Source organism: Leptinotarsa decemlineata, unplaced genomic scaffold (genome assembly GCF_025532065.1).
Source record: "Leptinotarsa decemlineata unplaced genomic scaffold, Ldec_3_MD MMD2_P_RNA_scaffold_5, whole genome shotgun sequence".
NCBI classification, from domain to species: Eukaryota; Metazoa; Arthropoda; class Insecta; order Coleoptera; family Chrysomelidae; genus Leptinotarsa; species Leptinotarsa decemlineata.
In genome coordinates this window covers 16,306,636-16,327,395 of record NW_027412532.1, presented here as the reverse complement: position 1 = coordinate 16,327,395, position 20,760 = coordinate 16,306,636, and the positions used below count along the sequence as shown (strand labels likewise).

Here is a 20,760-nt window from a genome sequence, read left to right as displayed (position 1 = left end):
CTCTTTAAGGCAGCTGCTCGAGCAGCTGATGAACTCTGTTTAGTTTTCGACACTGAACGAGGTGACCACAACTCTGTCACCGAGTTGGAACCTGTTCAGCAAAAAGCTCATGTAAAAGCCGCGGCCTTGAGAGTACTATATTACCATCTACGACACTCTTACGGTATTGACGAGACACCGGTGTTGCCCTACGCTCCGGGGGATATTGAATCCGTTGTGGGGAACGAGAAGTGCCGAATTTATTGGAACTATTCGTTCCCCACCCTCAGGCTCATACAAGCTAATAAGCCTGATGTAGCCCTTCTCGACCACCAGAGCAAGACGATATTTGACGTGGAGTTTTCAGCTCCTGGCGAGACGAATATTGTCCGAAAAGGGGAGGAAAAATAAATAAAATATCGAGATTTTCTCTTCGAACTCCGCAGACTCTATCCAGATCACTCTGTCAAGATGGTTGTTCTGATTATAGGACTCCTAGGTGGAAATCTTAACCGGACAGATGTAGAAGGCTTTCATTCTTGGCTCACTGCGCTTGCTATTGAGATGAATGGGCGGGGTATCAGCAAAGCTTTTTTCAAACTTAACCTTCCAGAAAAAAAAAATTGAAATGAATAAAAAAAATTACAGTACATACATACAATTTCAAAAAATAAATTATTATACAGACACCAAATCATTTGCGTAAACGAATGAGCCACGATCAGCATGAGGAAAGTGAACTACTCAAATAAATTCTATTTGAGTCTTGTTGGAGTTTTTCAATGTGTAGGATCTGAATTGACTGGGCAGGATATTGTAGAATTCAACTGTGTTGTATGAGAAGCTGCGAGTAGAAATAAAAGACCTGTGTTCAGGAATGACCAGCACCAACCTGTTTCTAGTGGAAAAGCTGTTAATATTTGCGAAAGAATTGAATTTTTTCATTAAATAATGTAGCATTCCGGTGTTCAAGACGTTGTGGATGTTTGTGAGTAGTTGCAGTGTCCTGAGTTTTTCTAGTTGCAGCCAACCTGATTCCTTCATGACCGTTGATATGTGGTGGTATTTTCGAATGCCAAAAAAACGGAGGCAACTGTTTTGGATTCGTTGAAGATGGAAGGAATCAGATTGTTCAACGCAAGGTTATGAAGGCTATTGCAATATGAAACTTTCGAAATGGTTAGCGCTTCACATAATTTTAGTTTAAGTTGTTTGGTAAGTCCCGATTTGGAAACCGTTGCCTTAAGGTATTAAAAGACGTTTGGATCAAATGGCTAACGTGTTTTGTAAAGCCCAGTTCATAATCAAACCACAGGCCTAAGTTCTTTACTTCAGTTACAAAAGGCAGAACGTCACCATTTATATGAATATGAAGACTATTTGTATCATTGTATATTTAAGGACTTGTTTGTCAAAATGCCCCCAGTTCATTGGAAAATGGGTTAACAAACCAACACCGGTCGTAACAAACAAAAATCGTAGTAGAAATTAGAGAAGTTATTTTCTTTAACCTACATTCAATATGAACTTCTACAAAACAAATAGGTCATCAATCGAACAAGAGAATTAAAAAAACTTTGGTGTTTGAAGACCACATTGTCGACTACAATTAACAATGTGTTTTTGGGGTGTGTTTGGGTGTACATGTCATTGGTAGAATACTGGAAAACGTATTTAAATTACCACATGATCAGGTCTATAAACTGATAAATCACGGAATCAAAATAGCGGAGTAGATAACAACTAATTTATAAATTTCATGACGATTAAATTAGAAGTTATTAACATGCAATGTGAAATTATTACGTAGAAACAAACATTCATCCTGTCGATGCATCTTTCTTAACAGTAAACGTTTTTCAAAGGGAACTCTCCAAGTCATTTCTAAATTTGTTCATGCACATCTAACTAAAATTACGTAGCACGGGAGTCATAGACACTTCCAAAGATTACACTATCTGAACTATATTTGAAATTACAAGGTCTCGAAGTCATAACATAGTATTTCTTATAACTGTTATCAACTCGGTGAACTTTAGGTAAATAGGATTTCGTCTGTACAAAGGTTTCAAAAACTTCCACTCACAACCATCTAACATGGTTCCGAATACTAAGGTAAGTAGGTAATATATAGGTACCTTCATTTCATTATCTTTCTTATTAGTCAGTGGGCTATGCTTGAAGACTGGCAGTAAATAAATCTAAAGCAAATGAACTTCAAACGTTCAAGCCAGTCTCGATATACCTGCACAGTAGGTTTAATGGACTGACACCTATCAGAAAACAACTACTCCCCTGGCTAATACCACGAAGGGCGTTGGACTATATCCAAACGTTTGAAGTTCATTTGCATAAGATTTCATTTGATTACATTCGTTACAAAACGTTACGGTTCTAAATTGTACCTATCACAGATTCAGAACTCGCTCGCATTCAGAACTTTCCAATGTATGTATAATGGTTCAATTACTCTGGAACACAAAAGTGTCACTACTCAATTTTGAATAAATGGATACTTTTGTATAGGTACGTTAGTTACATTACAGGAATTTCAATAAAATTAGGAATAGGTAAAACAATGTTACGTATTTGTGAAATATTGGGATAATTTATGAAGAATGAAATTATTTTGGACCGAATAGGAAAAAATTATATAAGGTAGAAAAAATAAAATCACACCGAGGCCGAAACCTATAAAATTTATTTCCAAACGAATCAATACTCCATAAATTATAACACTTCATTTTTTTAATAGTGAAAAGTAAATAAAATAACCGTGTATCATCCTGTAAAAAAATGTGAATATATTCACTCATTTGTTCATAACAAATTGTCAAATAAAAAACAAATGAAAAATAAATATAGTTTAAAAAAACTAAAAAACGCGCTTTTAAAGAACATCGAACTAAAAAGTTAAAAATATTTTTTTTAAAATAAGCTTGAAACAATAACGAACGAAAAATACTAGTATTATGGTGAAAAAAGCGACGGCCGCTTGATTTACAAAAATTATGGCAAAAGGCGTTCACGCTTTGTTCACAATAATACTAGTATTTTTCGTTCGTTATTGTTTTAAGCTTATTAAAAAAAAATATTTTCAACTTTTTAGTTCGATGTTCTTTAAATGCGTGTTTTTTAGTTTTTTTTAAACTATATTTATTTTTCGGTTTGGTATGCTATATAAGCGTGTTTTTTAGTCTTTTTGATCTATATTTATTTTATCTAAACTTTGGGATCAATCAGCCGTATATTTTTTAGAAAAATGACCATTGATATTTTCCGATTCCGGAGAGGGAGTCTTGAAAATCAGCTACCAAGCCCAAGGCAGCAGGCGCGCAAAGGAGGGTTACAAATAAGGCAATAGGCGCGCGTGTTAAAAAAAAGACTTTTTTCAAATGAAGAAATACATTTAAAGTGAGTTCGAATTATATCAAGGAGATTACGTATAGCGCCATCTGCCCGCGAATAGATCAACCAATAATGTCGATAATTCTGTTAAATACGGATCCCGAACTTGAGAGTTACAAACAAACATACATACATACAGGTGAAGCTAATAAAAGCGTGATAAATAATTAAAAAAAAAATGATTATGAAAGAACAGTAAATAAAATTATTTTTCAAAAAATAAATAGTTACCACTACCTAAATAGTTGAAAAAATCGGTTAACGAATAGCAGAATAACTATTGAAAAATTAAGAATTCAATATATAAAAGTAAGTAAGTAAGGAAATCCTGTCAGATACCTACACCATTTATAACTCAAAAATGGCTGGACAGATTTTCATGATTTTCGGTTTGTTGAATTTGTCTTTGTCCGGAATAGCAGAATAACTATTCACACATTTGAAAAACTAAGCGAGAAAATTAAGATTTAACAAATTGACGGCGTTTGGTTTGTTAGGTTATACGAGTTGTCATGATACGTGCAAAGACAATTGAGGTTATGACATTCGTGGTTGTGCGCGAATGAGCAATTGTTATGTTATAATAAAAGCAAAGTCAGCAAAATATTCATCATGGTGATATTTACAATGCCACGTGCGAAAATAATGAATATTTCACATAGCGGTACATTTTATATAGACTTATGTTCGAAATAGATGAACACTTCAACCTAGCTGACCACTATTATAATCTTCATGCAGTCATTGTTCACTGTGATTCTGGCGTTGAATTTGGTCATTATTCGCCTTGGTCAAAGACGAAACGGACTGGTTTAAGTTTGACGATAGTCGTGTCACGAAGTGTTTTGGCGATGTATTGAATTTATTGGAGCCTCTGGAGACACCCTACATTTTGTTTTATGAGAGAGAGGACATCGGCAGATCAAGATCTTGAGATGATATGGTGCTGCAGATTTTTCCGGGTTTTCCTGCAGCTGAAAAAGCAAATGCGTCACTGGAATCAATGAAGTCGCCCGCGCCAATCAATTTTTATTGTTGTTTTATAATTTCATGATTTTTATTTTAGAAGTTTAACTATAAAAAGTCTTTAAAATCTCATTTTTTTACGTGAAACTCGTTAGATTTAGAGGTATTGTAAATTTTTAAAAAACACCTAAAATCGCTCGGCAGGTATTTACTCAAATTACAGTTGCCCTTTTCTTATTTCAATTAACGACCTTGATAGATGCTCTTTTTTATATTTGTATAGCCCTTTCTGAAAATTCCCAGGAGTATTGTGGGTGGACAAGCAATGTCCAAAGTGATGGCATTTCAAATTCTCTCTCCTGCTGAATCTCATGAGAAATAGCTTCTCCATCATATATATGACATTCATATAACCACTAGAGTTTGCTAATGTATGTTTTCTACAGATCGTACATACTTATACTAGGAAAGATATACTTTTTATTTCAGAATAATATTCAATTATTTTGTTTCATTTTCTGAAACAGATGCATGAAATTTATGAGCGCCTTTGATTGTTACTGACTAATTAAAGCGTTGTAACATCCTGTATTTGTTTTGGATGCCCTGAAAATTAGCCGTACACTTGATGATACATCAATCATTCAGTTATCTCTCAACAAAAAATCCAAGATGCTTGGGTATCTCTGTATCTGTAGAGTGGGGAGGGTGAGTGTAAGCCCACAGCACTTAGGCCAGATGTGACCCATTGTATATTCTCCCGAGGAGTTGTCCTCCTAGGTCCTCGTCCATCCTGTCCTTACCAGAGAGATCGACAAGTCACTTGGAGACATCTCCTATATAAACAGGTGTAGGCCAAGACTCGCTGAACACACACTCTCTTATTGACGATAACTCCGGGCACTCGCATAGGACATGCCTGACAGTCTCATCTTCCTGTTCACACATACTGCATAGAGGTGTGTCCACTAGCCCAATGTTATGAAGGTGTTTCCTTAGTTGACAGTGGCCAATCAGAAAACAGATGAACAACCAATACATGGAACTGGACACCTCAGGAAGACAGCGAGAACAACCTTTAACAAGGCAAAACGTACAAGACTCGAAGAGGACTGGGGTATATATCAAGCCAACTTCAGAGAGTTCAAAAAAGTCTGCAGACGAAAACAAAGAGAAGCCTACTGTGAGGCAGTCGAAGACTTCCCACTAGCTTCTATGCTACAGAAGGCACTCTCGAATGGCCAATAGTATCTCTGTATCTGTAGAGTAGGGAGGGTGAGGGTAAGCCCACAGCACTTAGGCCAGATGTGACCCATTGTATATTCTCCCGAGGAGTTGTCCTCCTAGGTCCTCGTCCATCCTGTCCTTACCAGAGAGGTCGACAGGTCACTTGGAGACATCTCCTATATAAACAGGTGTAGGCCAAGACTCGCTGAACACACACTCTCTTATTGACGATAACTCCGGGCACTCGCATAGGACATGCCTGACAGTATCATCTTCCTGTTCACACATACTGCATAGAGGTGTGTCCACTAGCCCAATGTTATGAAGGTGTTTCCTTAGTTGACAGTGGCCAATCAGAAAGAGGACTGGGGTATATATCAAGCCAACCTCAGAGAGTTCAAAAAAGTCTGCAGACGGAAACAAAGAGAAGCCTACTGTGAGGCAGTCGAAGACTTCCCACTAGCTTCTATGCTACAGAAGGCACTCTCGAATGGCCAATAGTATCGGCATCTTGACGAGGGAAAATGCGACAAAGCCTCCAACCTCCAAAAGAGTGCTGAGATTCTTATGGAAAGTCACTTCCTAGGTTATGTCTTTCCTGGAAAGACGAACTGCACGGAAGTACCAACAACACCCTCACAATACAACTGGCAATATGCTAGTGTAGTAATTGACGAAGACAAGATAAGATGGGCCATATCGGGCTTTTCCCCTTCAAGTCACCAGGACCTGACGGTATAAGACCAGCCCTACTTCAATGGGGACTGGATATTCTTATGCCGCACCTGGTTGGAATATTCAGAGCCTCTCTAGCTCTGAGGTATATTCCCAGTGAGTTGAAAGTATTTATACACACACCAGGTAGGATGGACTACACCTTTACCATAAGCATTCCGACCAATTAATCTCACATCGTTCTTCTTGAAAACTATAGAGAGACTATGTGAGCGGTACATAAGAGATGAAGTACTAGTTCACAACCCATTTCATCTAAATCAGCATGCATATATTCCAGGAAGGTCTACTGATTTGGCCCTTCACCATGTGGTTGGCAGAATCGAGAGATCATTGGACAACAAAGAATCCACCCTGTGTATATTCATAGATATCGAGGAAGCGTTTGATAAAACAACCTTTCCAACAATTACGCAGCAACTACACTCCAGGAATATACCCCTGGTAGTAGGAGAATGGATACTCGAAATGCTCTTTAGTAGAGCAATAAGTATCAATGTAGAAGACATCACAGTGAAACGACTGGTAATGAGGGGATGTCCACAGGGAGGAGTCTTATCACCCCTTCTCTGGATACCTTGATTGATCACCTCAATAATAATAGATTTTACACAATTGCATATGCATATGCAATAGTTATCTTGCAGGCCGGCAAATTTGTGAACACACTGTGCGATGGAGCGCAGGATGGGCTCAAATTAATAGAAACATGGTGTAAGGAACACTCACTGTCGATCAATCCCGAAAAGACTGAGATGGTCCTTTTCACCAGACAAAGAAGTTTATCGGGCCTAAAACATCCCGAAATCTTCAAAAGCAAATTAAACTTCTCTGAAGAGGTGAAATACCTTAGTACTATACTCGACAGGAAGCTAATATGGAACTCTCACCTAAAAAGAGTAGAGCAAAAAGAGCATATGTGGCTTATGAGCAATGTCGAAGGACAGTGGGACGCGCATGGGGTCTTTCACCCCTGTGGTCACCTGGATCTACACTGCAATAATAAGACCTATGTTAACGTACGGAACCATTGCAACGGCCATCTACAAGCAACGGCCATCCAAAAATTATGTCAAATACAGCGACTGGCTTGTTTAAACATCACAGGAGCCATGGGAACAACACCAACCGCGGCAATGGAATTAATTACGGGTCTGACCCCTCTGGACATGAACGTTAAGGAGGTTGCGTTAATGGCCATGTTACGATTGCGCACGGCTGGTGTAAACCTCGAAGTAAGTTGCTTGGGTTCTGTAGGTCATCAGCTGAAACAAGATATATACTATCCACTTTGGAATTAACTGTTCAAAATAAACAAAAAATTCAAGAACCAATCTTGGTGTTGAAAACAAACAACACTTAAACTGTAGGTACTTTAAAATTTAAAATATCACTATCATTCGGATTTTCGAATGATGCTATGGCCGCCAATTGGTACTGAAAAGCCAATCGGGAAAGTATTCATCTATTAGATTTCTATTTCAACCACAACAGAGAAGTAACTACTGAAAGGGTTGTTAGAATAGCACATTTAAAAATATGCCGACTATCACAGCTTGTACACAGACAACATAGAATGAAATGATGCCAAAAAACTACTGGCATACAACCACCACACATACTCATAACTATATACATTTCTATAATTCTGTTTGGTTCAAATAATCTGAATTTATTAGTACTTTTTTATTTCTTTCTTAGATTTATTTGTGCTCCTCAAATACTTGATTCGATTAGGCAATTCATTATACAGCTTCATTGATATGTAATAAGGAGATTTTTCAGTTATAGTTAACCTATGTATAGGGAGCACGAATGTTTTTTTTTTTCTTGTTTCATAGGAATGCTCATTAATATTGTTAAAAACAGATGCCTTTCTTTGATATAAACACTAAGCCTTCAAAGATATAAAGAGCGTATATCGTCATTATCCCATTATTCTTGAAAACATAAATACACGATTGATTATACTTCAAAGTATTCATCATTCTGACAGCCCTCTTTTGAATTACCATTATTTTTTTCGAGTACTTATTACTATTGCTTCCCCATTCCATTTCAAGAATTCCATTCCATTTCAAGAATTCCATTCCATTTCAAGAATTCATCAATATGGAGTCCTGGAAACTTGGTGTCTTCTGAATATTTTATCGTGATGTTTTCAATATTCAAATTTTGAGGTCATTCTATCTGTAAATTAGTTCTAAAAAGTATGAGATTATTTTTAGAGTCATTCAAAATTAACCTATTCCTATAGTGAACCATTCTTTGGTACCTATCATTGAAGATTTCTATACCTGTTTTTACTACTTCAGGGTATGTTTCACTACCATTAATAAATTGGTGTCATCAGCAAAGACTGTTATTGATTTATCCGTGTTTGAATGATAACATAAATCGTTCATGTAGATGATAAATAACGAGGGACCCGCAATGCTTCCTTGGGGTATTTCTACTTTCACTGCAGCATTCTCTGATTCATAGGTTCGAACATGCTTGTTAATAGTTGAAATGTGCCTGCGAGGTGCTAAAAAACACTTTACAAGGAGAAAAACAGAAGTTTTAATGGAGAATCGTGTTCTTGCGATTCACGCGATTTACAGGTCATTGAGTCAAATTTTTTTTCATTTTGAAGTTTATAAAAACTAAAAAATAACTGACGAGAATTATTTCAAATTTAAATAAACAAACGTTAATTCACCTCTGAAATGAAAAATAAATTATGAAACGAACGAACCCATGCTGAATCGGCAGAATGAAAAAAAAGCATCATAATCAAAATCGTAAAACCCCTCCACTTGAGGTATGGAATTTCATTTTAGGGTAGTTGCAGCAATTATCTATTCAACAACATATTCAAATTGCAAAAAAGAGCTTCAAGATATATGTGCAAAGATGAGTATAACGAGCCATGTAAGTCACTATCTGAAACCCATTAAAATGTCATTTGCAGAGTCATTATAAATCTTAAATGGTATTAGTTATTATAGAAATATTTAGACATATCTACTACATACAAACATAGGTACTACAATACTCGCCAAAACAGTAATAATAAACTTCCCCTTCGTTCTACAACTTTGATTGAAAACTAATTTATTTACAATGGCTGTAAGATTTATAATCACCTGTCGAAATCAAGAACATAAGAATTCCTCATCGAATTTAAAAAAGCAGTGAAGAACCTTCTGGTGGAAAAAGCCCATTATAATTTCGAAGAATACTTTAAATATTTCTTCTGATACATTCACTATTTTAATATGTTAATTTTGTCAATATTTTTATACAGTTTTAGACTTGTAGGTATACAATTATTTGTTGTCGTACTGTTTTTTTACTTCATTTGACATTGTATACTATATTGAATCACTTATGCTTTGTAATCATGCACAATGAGTTATATTATCATCTTCTCTTCGGTTTTGATACGATTTACGATTGTATTTTTGAAACCGTAGGCAATAGGACGCAATATCTATCATATATCTAGCAATATCTCATAATCGTCATAACAAAATTGAAAACTATCAAATGAAATTCATCATGTGATATAAAAAATGAAAATCAATAACAACATTTGATTATAGATGCCAATTTGTAGGAGTTCAACCTATTGAGAAAGAAAGTTATCAAATATATATCGAAATTAATTTTTTTGAAAAAATCAATGCATTTGTAAAAATAGTATTTAAATTGACTAGCCTGCAGTTCCAAGTCTCCATAACCTTCGTTGTATTTTTCGTGACCGCATCCAATGAAAATAACTTAAACAAACAAAAGGTAGATATTGTCGTCATAAATCGATTGTGACGTGCTCCACTTGATCTGCGCTCGCGGCCGTTCTAGACGTTGCGAGAATAATACTACGCTTCGATGGAATTCCGGCGAATTTTCTGCCGCCTTCAATTGCCAAATAAATATAACCCCGACCCACTCACCTATCGAGATAGTCAAGTGAAGTCAAGTTTCGCCGACAGTGAGGTACAGGGTGATCTAATAAGGCGATAGACATTTGAATAATAGTTGAAGTTTCAGTTAAACTGTTTAGTTGCATTAAAAGTGAAATAAAGTTAGGTTTAATTATTGTGCAGTGTAGTTATTGGTAAACCCACGGAAAAAATGCAACACTATTAACAGATGATGATGAGGACGGAAACGCACAAACCATTTTCTTGTTCGCTCGATTGGTAGTTGTTTTACACAAAGCCAGACTGTCCCTATGGACATGTCGAAGGATTTGTGGTAAAATTTGTGGTTCAGGTTACAAACAAATCCATTGGATTTATATGATGATTGCCAGACCAACGATCACTTATGGGGCAATTGCCTGATGGCCGAAGGCTTTATAGAAAACGGCCCAGGCGAAGCTCTCTGACTTACAGAGACAGACTTGTCTGGCCATCGGTGGTGTCATCAGTATCACACCGTCGGCGGCCATGGAGATCATTCTAGATCTACCTCCTCTCCACATTTTTCTGGAGTGAGAGGCTAGATGGACTGCATCGACAACTACACAAATCAATTTAATGCAGAGTGTAACAGACTATTGGTTGACACTGGAAGTCACAGCATTCTGGAAATGACCTCTGATTTTATGCCTCCAACTCTCAACCACGAATTGCCTTATAAAGTACTGTTCCCGATTAGGGAGGACTGGATCCTCCGGGAGAAGGAAATATTAAGAGCAGATAGTTGGTTCACTGAAGGATTAAAAACAACTTCCGGTTCCAGTGCAGGTGTTTTTGATCGCAGACCCAGGACAGAGATATCAACCTGCCTAGGAACATATGCGACTGTATTTCTAGCGGAAATTTACGCTATTGAATTGTGGGCGGATTGAAAGAATCCAACCTCATACACAAGTCAATAAAAATATTCTCGGACAGTCAATCGGCGTTGGAAGCTCTTGGTTCCTACCAAGCAACGTCTAAATTGGTAGCAAATTGCTAAAAACCACTCTCCTCGAGTGGTTTGACAGATTGTCTCTGGTCTGGATTCCTGGCCACACTGGCCTGGAAGGCAATGAGACTGCTGACTCCCTTGCCAAGGAGGGTTCTGCAAGCAGCTTTATCGGACCAGAACTTGTCATTGGCATCGCTTTAGGCTTTGCCAAACAAACATCGAACACCCGGATGGCAAGAAGACTTATGAACTTCTGGCAGAATCTTCCACTCACTCACAGTTGTTGGACTACAGTAGGGATGAACTAAGATGTCTAACAGGCCTTCTTACAGGTCACTGTTATCTGAATTATCATATGCAGAGACTTGGACTATCGGAAGACAGTGTGTGTCTCCTCTGTTTAGAAAATGATGAAACAGCAGAGCACATACTCTGTGCTGACCCTGAAAGACCACTCATCATGAAAAATAATCAGCTTTGTTGAGAAGCTGGGTTTATTTGATAGAGTGTGAATAGGTATGAGCCACAATAAACCCTTGCGGGTTGCGATGGATGATCGAATAGACCCACTCACTTTGGACCTAACCTAACGTGACCTAACCTAACCTATTATGTCCTTTGATATTGCCAACCGACGGTCATCGCGCCATACCCTCTATAACTATGTAAAGGATAAGATTCTCACTTAAGAACCAAAAATGATTTTCCTCAACCATTCAAGCTAAATCCCAGTCTAATATTATCTTTTGATTTCAGGTTTTATGGTTCTTATCTTCGAAAAAACTCGGTTTGAATATATTTTCAATCATTCGGAGATTTTCATCTGATAATGGCGTGATCATTCAAGAAATCAATGATAAAGGAATACTCATTTTCAACAGACCAAAAGTGCACAACGCTATAAACAGTGTCATGATGGCAAATTTTTACGGAGCACTCAGAAAATTTGAAAACGACAAAAAGAAGCTTCTCATAGTAAAAGGTTCTGGGGGAAGAGCATATTGCGCAGGAGGTGACCTAAAAGCACTCACGAAAGATGGAAGAAATGATGGTGGTGAAAAACATGAATTACTAAAATACTCGAACGCTTCTATTTTATGGATGTCTGCCAGAAAAATTCCCATTGTCGCATTAGTCCATGGAATTACTCTTGGTGGCGGAGTTGGTCTGGCTGTGTTCGGAAAATATCAAGTAGCCACAGAAAAAACTTTGTTGGGGATGCCAGAATCGAAAATTGGTTTTCACCCGAATTGTGGGGCATCGTATTTCTTTACTCGACTAAATGGCCGACTGGGTTGGTATCTTGGTCTAACTGGTCAGAATATTAACGGTGCAGATGCTGTGAGGATCGGTCTGGTTTCCCATTACTGTCATAGCAGCAAATTACCAGCACTAGAAAACCAATTGCTCAAGTGTGCTAATGAGACTGAAGTAGCTAATACTTTAGATGAATTTTGCGAAAGCGACATACCAGAATTTTCTCTTGGGCATGCGAAAAACACTATTGATAGATGCTTCTCAGCTTACTCTGTTGAAGAAATTCTATCGAGGTTAATAGAAGATGGATCGACTTGGTCCAAAAATACGATTGAAACTTTGACTAAACTATCACCAACCAGCTTGAAAGTAATACTGAAGCAACTTAATAAGGCCAAAGAAATGACTCTTAGAGACTGTCTAATAATGGAATACAACTTAACAAATAACTTTTGGAAGTCAGACGAAACACATGAAGGTGATTATATCAATTTTGACTGATTTCAATATTTTTCAGTTGTTTTCAGAGTTTTTATTATCTAGGTAAGAGAACTATTTTTTTTACGTCTGGCAGAATTTTCCAGGATTGGTTCACTCCAGGGCGTTTATTCACCCTTCGAAGCTTGATTCCAAACAGTTGTTGGACTACAGTAGGGATGAACTACGATGTCTAACAGGCCTTCTTACAGGTCACTGTCATTTGAATCATCACATGCAGAGACTTGGACTGTCGGAAGACAGTGTGTGTCGCCTCTGCCTGGAAAATGATGAAACTGCAGAGCATATACTTCGTGCCTGCCCTGCTGGGGACCGAATCAGGTTCTTTGAGTTCGGCAGATCTGTATTCTCACCATCTGACCTGAAAGGTCACTCACCATACAAACTAATCGGCTTCGTTAAGAAGCTGCGTTTATTTGGCCGAGTGTGAATAGGTGTGAGCCAAAATAAACCCTTATAGGTGGTAGAGGGTCGAATAAACCCACTAACTTTAGACCTACTTACCTAAGAGAGCTATTTGAATTATTTTTTAGTGACAAATTTAGTATATTTTAAATTCAATGAAAATGGAATAAGTAGTTGAGGAATGAGATTGTTCGTTTCCTTTCCACGTTTGCAATAAAACACTTCTCAGGATTCTCAATATAGCAGCAGGTGATTTTTTACAAAGCGCAAAGTTAGTTTTGTAGAATTGAAATTGTGTTAAAGGAAACAACCCGTTATGTAATCAACTGTGAGGACCAAATATAACAAAATACTGAGGACCTTAGTGCAATAATAGTGAAAATGATAATAAAAATCTCATCATCTCATAACACTAAAGAACTGAAAGCGGAACAAGAACATCTACGGGAGAAGATATCTCATTCAGGTTTGTTTGATTATGAGTTTGCATATGTTGCGTATTTCTCCACTAGTTTGACTAAGTACATTATTGAACAACATGTATGCGGCTTCCTTGGATTTCCTCCTAAACCAGTGTTCCTCCCTGTGTATTATCTCAGGTTGGGACCACTCGATGTTATGCTGATGGGTCCAAACGTGCTCTGCTATTCCAGAGCTGCTGGTTTCCCCTCGCTGTGTGTGTTTCTTGTGCTCGGCAATGCGAACTTTCAATGGCCTCTTAGTTTCACCGATATAGGATTTTCCGCACTCACAGGGTATCCGGTAAATGCAAACTCAGTCCGCGTTTGGTGGCTTGGTTTTCGTGAGGTTGCTACGGATACAGTTTTCGGATCTGAAGCAGGTTCTGATGTTGTAACCAATTCTTCTTATTCTTTCCGATAATCTTCTAATGTAGGGAAGTGCAGGCGCTGGTTGTGACGGCTTCCATTCTTTGCAAGACTCTTGCTGTCTTTTAGCCAGAGTCGGTTCCACCATCGTTTTGGGTAGCCATTCCGTTGAAGATTATTTTTGATGTTGTCTAGTTTCTTCTCGAGACCTTCCTTCGTATTACAGAACCCGAATGCACGGTCTAAAAAAGTCTTGATGATACCTCTTTCAGTCGATTGGTGGTGGTTAAATTCGTTGTTCAGATACTGTCCCGTGTGAGTGTGTTTTCGGTATACAGATGTTTCCCACATAGTGTCGGTCTTCTTCACCAATACGTCTAAGAATGGAAATTTTTTGTGGACTTCCTTCTACATTGTGAAAGTGATGGAAGATCTTACGCTGTTGATGTGTTTCAGGAAGGCGGCTAGTTCAGTATTGCCATGGTTCCATATAATAAAGGTGTCGTCAACGTATCTCATCCAGACTCGGGGTTTCTTGTGGGATGATGCTTCAATGGCCAGAGTTTCCAACCACTCCATATATATGTTGGCTATAACTGGTGAAATTGGCAATCCCATTGGCAGTTCTTCATCTTGTGTAAATAATTCGTCCTTCAGTTGGAAATAACAGTTTCGTACACATCATTCTAGTAATTCCATAATTACTTATATAGGTAAGTTCGTTCTATCTTCCAGGTCCCCGACTTCAGATAGTTTCCTCTGTATGATTTGGAGTGCTTCTTTGACTGGAACATTGGTGTGAAGGCTTTCCACGTTATTTTCAGCTATTGATTTTAATTTTTCAATTGTATTGGTTATTTTAAGGATTTCATATCATTTCATATAATATTAGACAATGGAAGCCCGAATTAATGAAATTCACCATGAAACATTGTCTTCCAACTACAAACAAACGTTGAACACCTGGTACGGAGCCGAAATCAGCGACTTATTCTGAGGATATGAGAAGACTACGGTCACGCTTACCAAGGAAAAAACTCACCTCAGTTTTTTGTGCACAGCGGGAGAGAACAACATCTTCCCCAAAAGTTTTCTGCTGAAATCGCTAATCCCAGGCGACTTCAGCAGGCTGATTTGGTTAACAACATGCTGTAAGTAGCAGTTATTGATTTGTGATACCCTCATTATACGTGGTCGATCAACACGTAAACGATTATTGATCGGGGGTGAACGATTCAATGACAATTTTACGGCTCAGATGCAAATCCTTGTACTTATGTCAAATGCTAAGAATATCATTCTTAGTTGGCACAAGGTATCAAAAGGGTTTTCAATTTTGATTTGCTCGAAGAGCAGCTGTTTGGTGGTTGGAACGGTCTTGAATGAATAGCGAATCACGTTGAGCCTAAACAGGAGTTATTGATTCCGAGGATTTCATTATTGCAATTGTACTCACTTTGCAAGATGACTGTTGCTGGAAAAGCTGAAGGCGATATCTTCGTTACCAAAATGTATGTGCAAGTCGGGCCCCAATCATTTATCCCCGATACTCGTAAATACTGTGTAAAAATGAGAGTTTTTCGAATTTGTCTAGCTAAGATTCCTGCGGTAGAATGACAAACCGGCAGGATTAGATTATTCATTTAAATATAGTGGTTTGGGTGAAGCCTATGCAGTTCGGAGAGAATGTCCCGATATTTGATTCGTTTTTCTTGACCCTTTCAAAAGATTTACCTCACCAGCAGCTGAGAACTCCGTGACAAATATCGTTTTGCTTTGAAGATCAGAGAGAACAATATCAAGCTTATTATCTGAAATCTTCCTGAGAGTGTGAATGAAAAGTACCAAAACATTCGCCACTTGTCATCTCTCATAACGGATTCAAAATCCCTCCAGAGCATAAGGAATGCCGAAGAGTCGTCAGTACCGTGAGAGTGCCGTCAAAAACCTAGGATACATGATGAAATTGCATACGCTAGACGAGTCGACAGCAGATGCATAAGAGATGGATTGGCCTATAGTTGGCCACTTAGTAGTATACTTCAAAAATGATGGAGATGATGAAGAAAGGGAACAGTAGTATAGATCTCTCAGATTTTGTATTTTCAAGATCAAGACCTCTTCTTGAGAGCTCCATATATGTTTTGGCAGTTCGGTTTGTTATCGAAGTATTCCTCACCCTGACTAATGAGTGTTTGAGAGAAATAACGTCCTTCGCAATGTCAAAACATCAGGAAGTTATGTTAGCTGGTGTTGAAGTTCATATTTTTTGTCTTGAAACTAACCAAATTTTTGAGTTGTTGGTTGCTATTACCACAGTTGTCAACGCTGTTTTAAAATAATAAATTAAAGATTTCTGAGGAATATTTGAAATACCAGTTACAAAAATAGAACAAATACTGGTACCAGATTTTCTAAAAATGAAACTCGTCTTTTGTAAGAAAAGAGTCTCAATTATAATATCCAGCTAAACATAAAACAGATATCGCATTAATGGTGACATCTTATGCTAACGAATATTTTGACGCAGATATTTTGAAATCTGAAAGGACGAATGAAGGAAGGTTCAACCCGGGGTTGAAACTAGTTGAATCCATCAAAGATGAGTTATTAGCAAATAACATAATGGCTATTGCCATAATTGGAAAAGAATATGTAGGAAAGACTGTAGTTTTTCTGAATTCTAGCACGTCTTAGAAACGACCCCACCAATTTGTATCATAAAGAAATTAAAGAAACTTTTAATAACTTCATCGTATCGTTAATGAAAGAGAAAGAGCTAGATTAGTAGTGATAAAGTCACAACCGCCTGAATTTCACTCAATCAACAAGTTACACAAAGAGAACTACTCCATCAAACCAGTATTTTTTTATTACAGCAGCTTCAGTGAAAATACCAGAAAAAAGAATCTCAGTCATTCAGAACCATAGTAATTTTCAGTCAAAATTCAGTTTAAAGAATTAATATGATTTGATGAATGAAATTCAAAATATCACTTTTCCGGTTAATTCCAAATTGATTTCGTTTGATGTGAAGAATTTGTTTCCCAGCATTTCTCCGATTGATACTATTGGTCTTGTGGAAAATCTATCGGACAAAAGATCAATCAATCCAGTAGTGAAACAATGAATATGAGACTTGTTGACTGCGTGTTTGTTGTAGAATTATTTTCAATTCCATGACATAGTGTCGCGATTTTGAAAACGTTTTATAATGAAAATCAAAATATGGAAGGTTATGGAGTAATTGAAATGTGGAAAAGTTATTTTTGTAAATTATCAGAAAACGACAAAAAATTCAAATTAAAAAGGGTATATTTTCAAGAGAGCTTAGTTTTTGGGAAAAATGATTTTGGATTTCTATTTCTATACCTCTTCATTCTCAAAATGTGGGCAGCTTCCAAAAAAAAAACGAATAAAAGAATTAATTTCAAAATAAACTATCTGAAGTTACTTACGAGTACAAACTGGAAGAAAAAGCCCTTACAGTTAGAAAAAATTCCATTCATCCGCGACAAAGTCGTAATGTTATGAATGAAACGAGTGCTTGTTATATTATCCAGATAGGTGCTGCTGAGGTAATGAGACAAGTGACTTATTCCGAAATTCGAAGTCCACCCTTGAGGATGAGAGGGTTTTATGTAAGTAATTTTTTTTTTTACTGTAATCCTTTCATAGATCTACTATATTGTGTAGCTTTCCTATGAATGATATCTAATTCAATTCCATAACGAATGTTTGGAGTACAAACATGCTATGTTCGTATAAAAGTAATTTTTTCGAGAGGTATTTCTCTTCCATTTTGTGTCTGAAAGTTACTTCTTTGAATAATTCACACATCTCTGTAATTTGAGCTTAATTGCTTTCCTTGTTCCTTTAGAAGTTTTCCACAATTTTATGTTTGAAGAGATATAAAAATGGAGAAGTGAAAGTTAAAAAGCTTTATGAAAAAAGATACAAAACTTTGTATTATACTATAACTCTAAAACAGCAGGCACTTGATTCTCAGAAATGACAGACGTTTTTGCCTTAATCCGTCTCCTACAGTGGCGTACGGAAATTATACTAAACAGATGAGGAAAAATGATGTTTTCGTTTTAATGCAATAATATTTCTGAGAATTCGGTACCTACTATTATGGAATTGTACTATAGTAACTAACGTTACTGTAGTTTCGTCCTATAATAACATTTCAATACGAAAAACAATAACAAATAACAATAAAACAATAGTGTTTTTCGTTTGAAAATGTCCCTACTCGACGAAACTGCAGTAACGTCAACTACGAATACAAGTGATATAAAAACATAGAAAGCTTTAGGCTGCGATCACGAAAATAGCGACGGCCGAGCGATGGCGAGACGACGAAATGGCGGAACGGTGGCGATGCCTACAACAACATCGACAGTATAGGTGACGCGCACGAAACAAGCGGTGGCGTTTCGTGCGCACGCAAGATACTTCTCCTTATCGCCCCACGCCGCCCCACGCCGCCTCCTTATCTCCCATCGCTCGGCCGTCGCTATTTCTATGCCTGCAGCCTTATTCCTCATTTTTCATGATGATCTCCTACCACATAGCTACATGGCTACATCCATCAATTCATTCAAAAAGCTTTCTTACCAAAAAACTAATCTTTCCTAAAAATATCCCTTTGAATTCAAATATTTTATATAACAAATAGTTTTTGAACATTATGAGAATGTACGCTTTCTTCATTTCAAGGTGTGAGAGCCAAACTTATAGACAGAGATGACAATCCACGATGGAACCCTTCATCTTTATCAGAAGTATCAGATGAATTAGTTGAGCACTTTTTTTCGACGACTTTGTATGAAGAAGATCACAACAAAATATTACAACCTCTGGAAGATTTGCTGTAATGTAGATTGCAGTCAACCCTCTTCTCATAACAACTCACATCTCAAAAATGTAAATTGGGAGTGATAGTCGTGTGACACCTCATTTGAAAGGTTATTCAATTCTATTGTATTCAGCTCTGTGACATAAATGTTTTTCGTCAGATATACCATTGCACCTTCTGTTAACCTGGCCTGTCGGAATCCATATTGTTTCTCAGACAGGATTGAATATTTAACTGTAATAACCGACAATAGCATTTACTTTGTTTCAATAATATATATAATTGTTATCATTGTTGTCAAAAGAATGTTTTTATTTCACTCAAATCACCCAAATCACCCAAATCGAGTGAAAATGTTATTAGTGTCTGAACTGAAACCAAAATTTTAATAATTGGTAACTTTTGATTACATGAAGCATACATGGCAAAAAACCGTTCTACCTTTCAAATCCCATATTTTTACATAGTAAAAAACGAAAGATGAATGAAAAGAAGAAAAACTGTCTGTAGCAACTTCTTTCTCTTGCCGAAATAGACTATGACAAAAATGAAACAATATTTATAACGAAAATTTAATTTCATTATATATCAAAAAACAACTTAATCTGGTTCATGTTTATGGTATGATGGAATTCTACTTCTGATGATAATAATAATTGGTAATAATATTCACAGTACCTATACTTGAAATCAATATTTAGTTTATGTAATTTCTACCTATTTTCCAGTACAACTTTGTCCAGTTTCCAAAAATACTAATGAATTTTGATGTAAATGTATCGATAGCTTTTACCAAGGCAAAAATATAAACACATCAATTACCAGTGGAAATATCGCTTCACTCTCCAGCCGATGCTGGCATCACCACAAACATCTTTGATTTAATTCCTCAGGTCGTTGTTGCCAGTGCGGCCCTGGCACCATCCCCTTCACAATTCCAAAGCACAGTAAGTGCAATCAAGATCGAGCGCCCGTGTGTTGTGAGAGCAACTGTTTCTAGTGACGTCACGTCATCAGACCGAGTTCGCTCTTTGGCCGTGTAGCTGATGTCGCTCGCGCCGTCAAGATTTATTCACAATAAACAAAAGTAACTATCAAATTTATTCAAATATATCATGATAACGCAGTAATAACCATCCCTATAATTATGAATGTGGTGTACAGTTACATTTATTGTAATTATTGGTGTCGTGGAAGTGGTTTACAAATACGGTGAACGCGAATCTGTAAATAAGGGTTGGTTTTGTCTGTAACTTTCATGGCAAACTCGGACTTGCTCCTGTCGACATGAACAATGATTGTTCGACAGTATTGGAACGGGTTGTTGAATTAGGACTTGCGATGCACTTATGAACCAGCTGAAAGGTGTCGTTGACCCCTTCAATGACATTTTCCGAATGAACTCTTGATATAATGAACAATCGTTCTGTAAATCCCTTCCGAGGAGCTGCTGAACGCCTGATTGTCCCCGAAAAAGAAAATCCTGGCAACAAAAACCGAATCCCGGGAGTAGTTAACATGTAAGTATGACACAGAGACAAAGGTGAATCACCCAGTCACCTAGATCTTGATTTGGATTCACGCATGGGGTTTCGAATCGGAATTGAAAGCAGATATCGACATTTCTACACTAATATTCAACTGATAGAGGAGAAAAAACAAATTATCATTCAAGGCTGTGTAAATATCTGA

General features: G+C 37.2%; 1 protein-coding gene across 2 annotated transcripts; it reads left to right on the top strand.

Moving 5' to 3' along the window:
• The first annotated feature begins 1,932 nt into the window (after positions 1–1,932).
• LOC111511274 (3-hydroxyisobutyryl-CoA hydrolase, mitochondrial) lies at positions 1,933–19,231 on the top strand. Of its 2 annotated transcripts, XR_012464100.1 has the most exons (4): positions 1,933–2,094; positions 11,974–12,952; positions 14,661–14,917; positions 18,930–19,067. XR_012464100.1 is itself a non-coding variant. In XM_074169641.1 (3 exons), the coding sequence occupies exons 1-3, from the start codon at positions 2,077–2,079 to the stop codon at positions 19,085–19,087; spliced, it is 1,155 nt and encodes a 384-aa protein (XP_074025742.1). In that variant the 5' UTR covers positions 1,939–2,076; the 3' UTR covers positions 19,088–19,231. The 2 variants fall into 2 exon arrangements, 1 of the variants encoding a protein (XP_074025742.1); XM_074169641.1 differs by lacking the exon at positions 14,661–14,917 and having other exon boundaries at positions 1,939–2,094; positions 18,930–19,231.
• Positions 19,232–20,760: the final 1,529 nt, after the last annotated feature.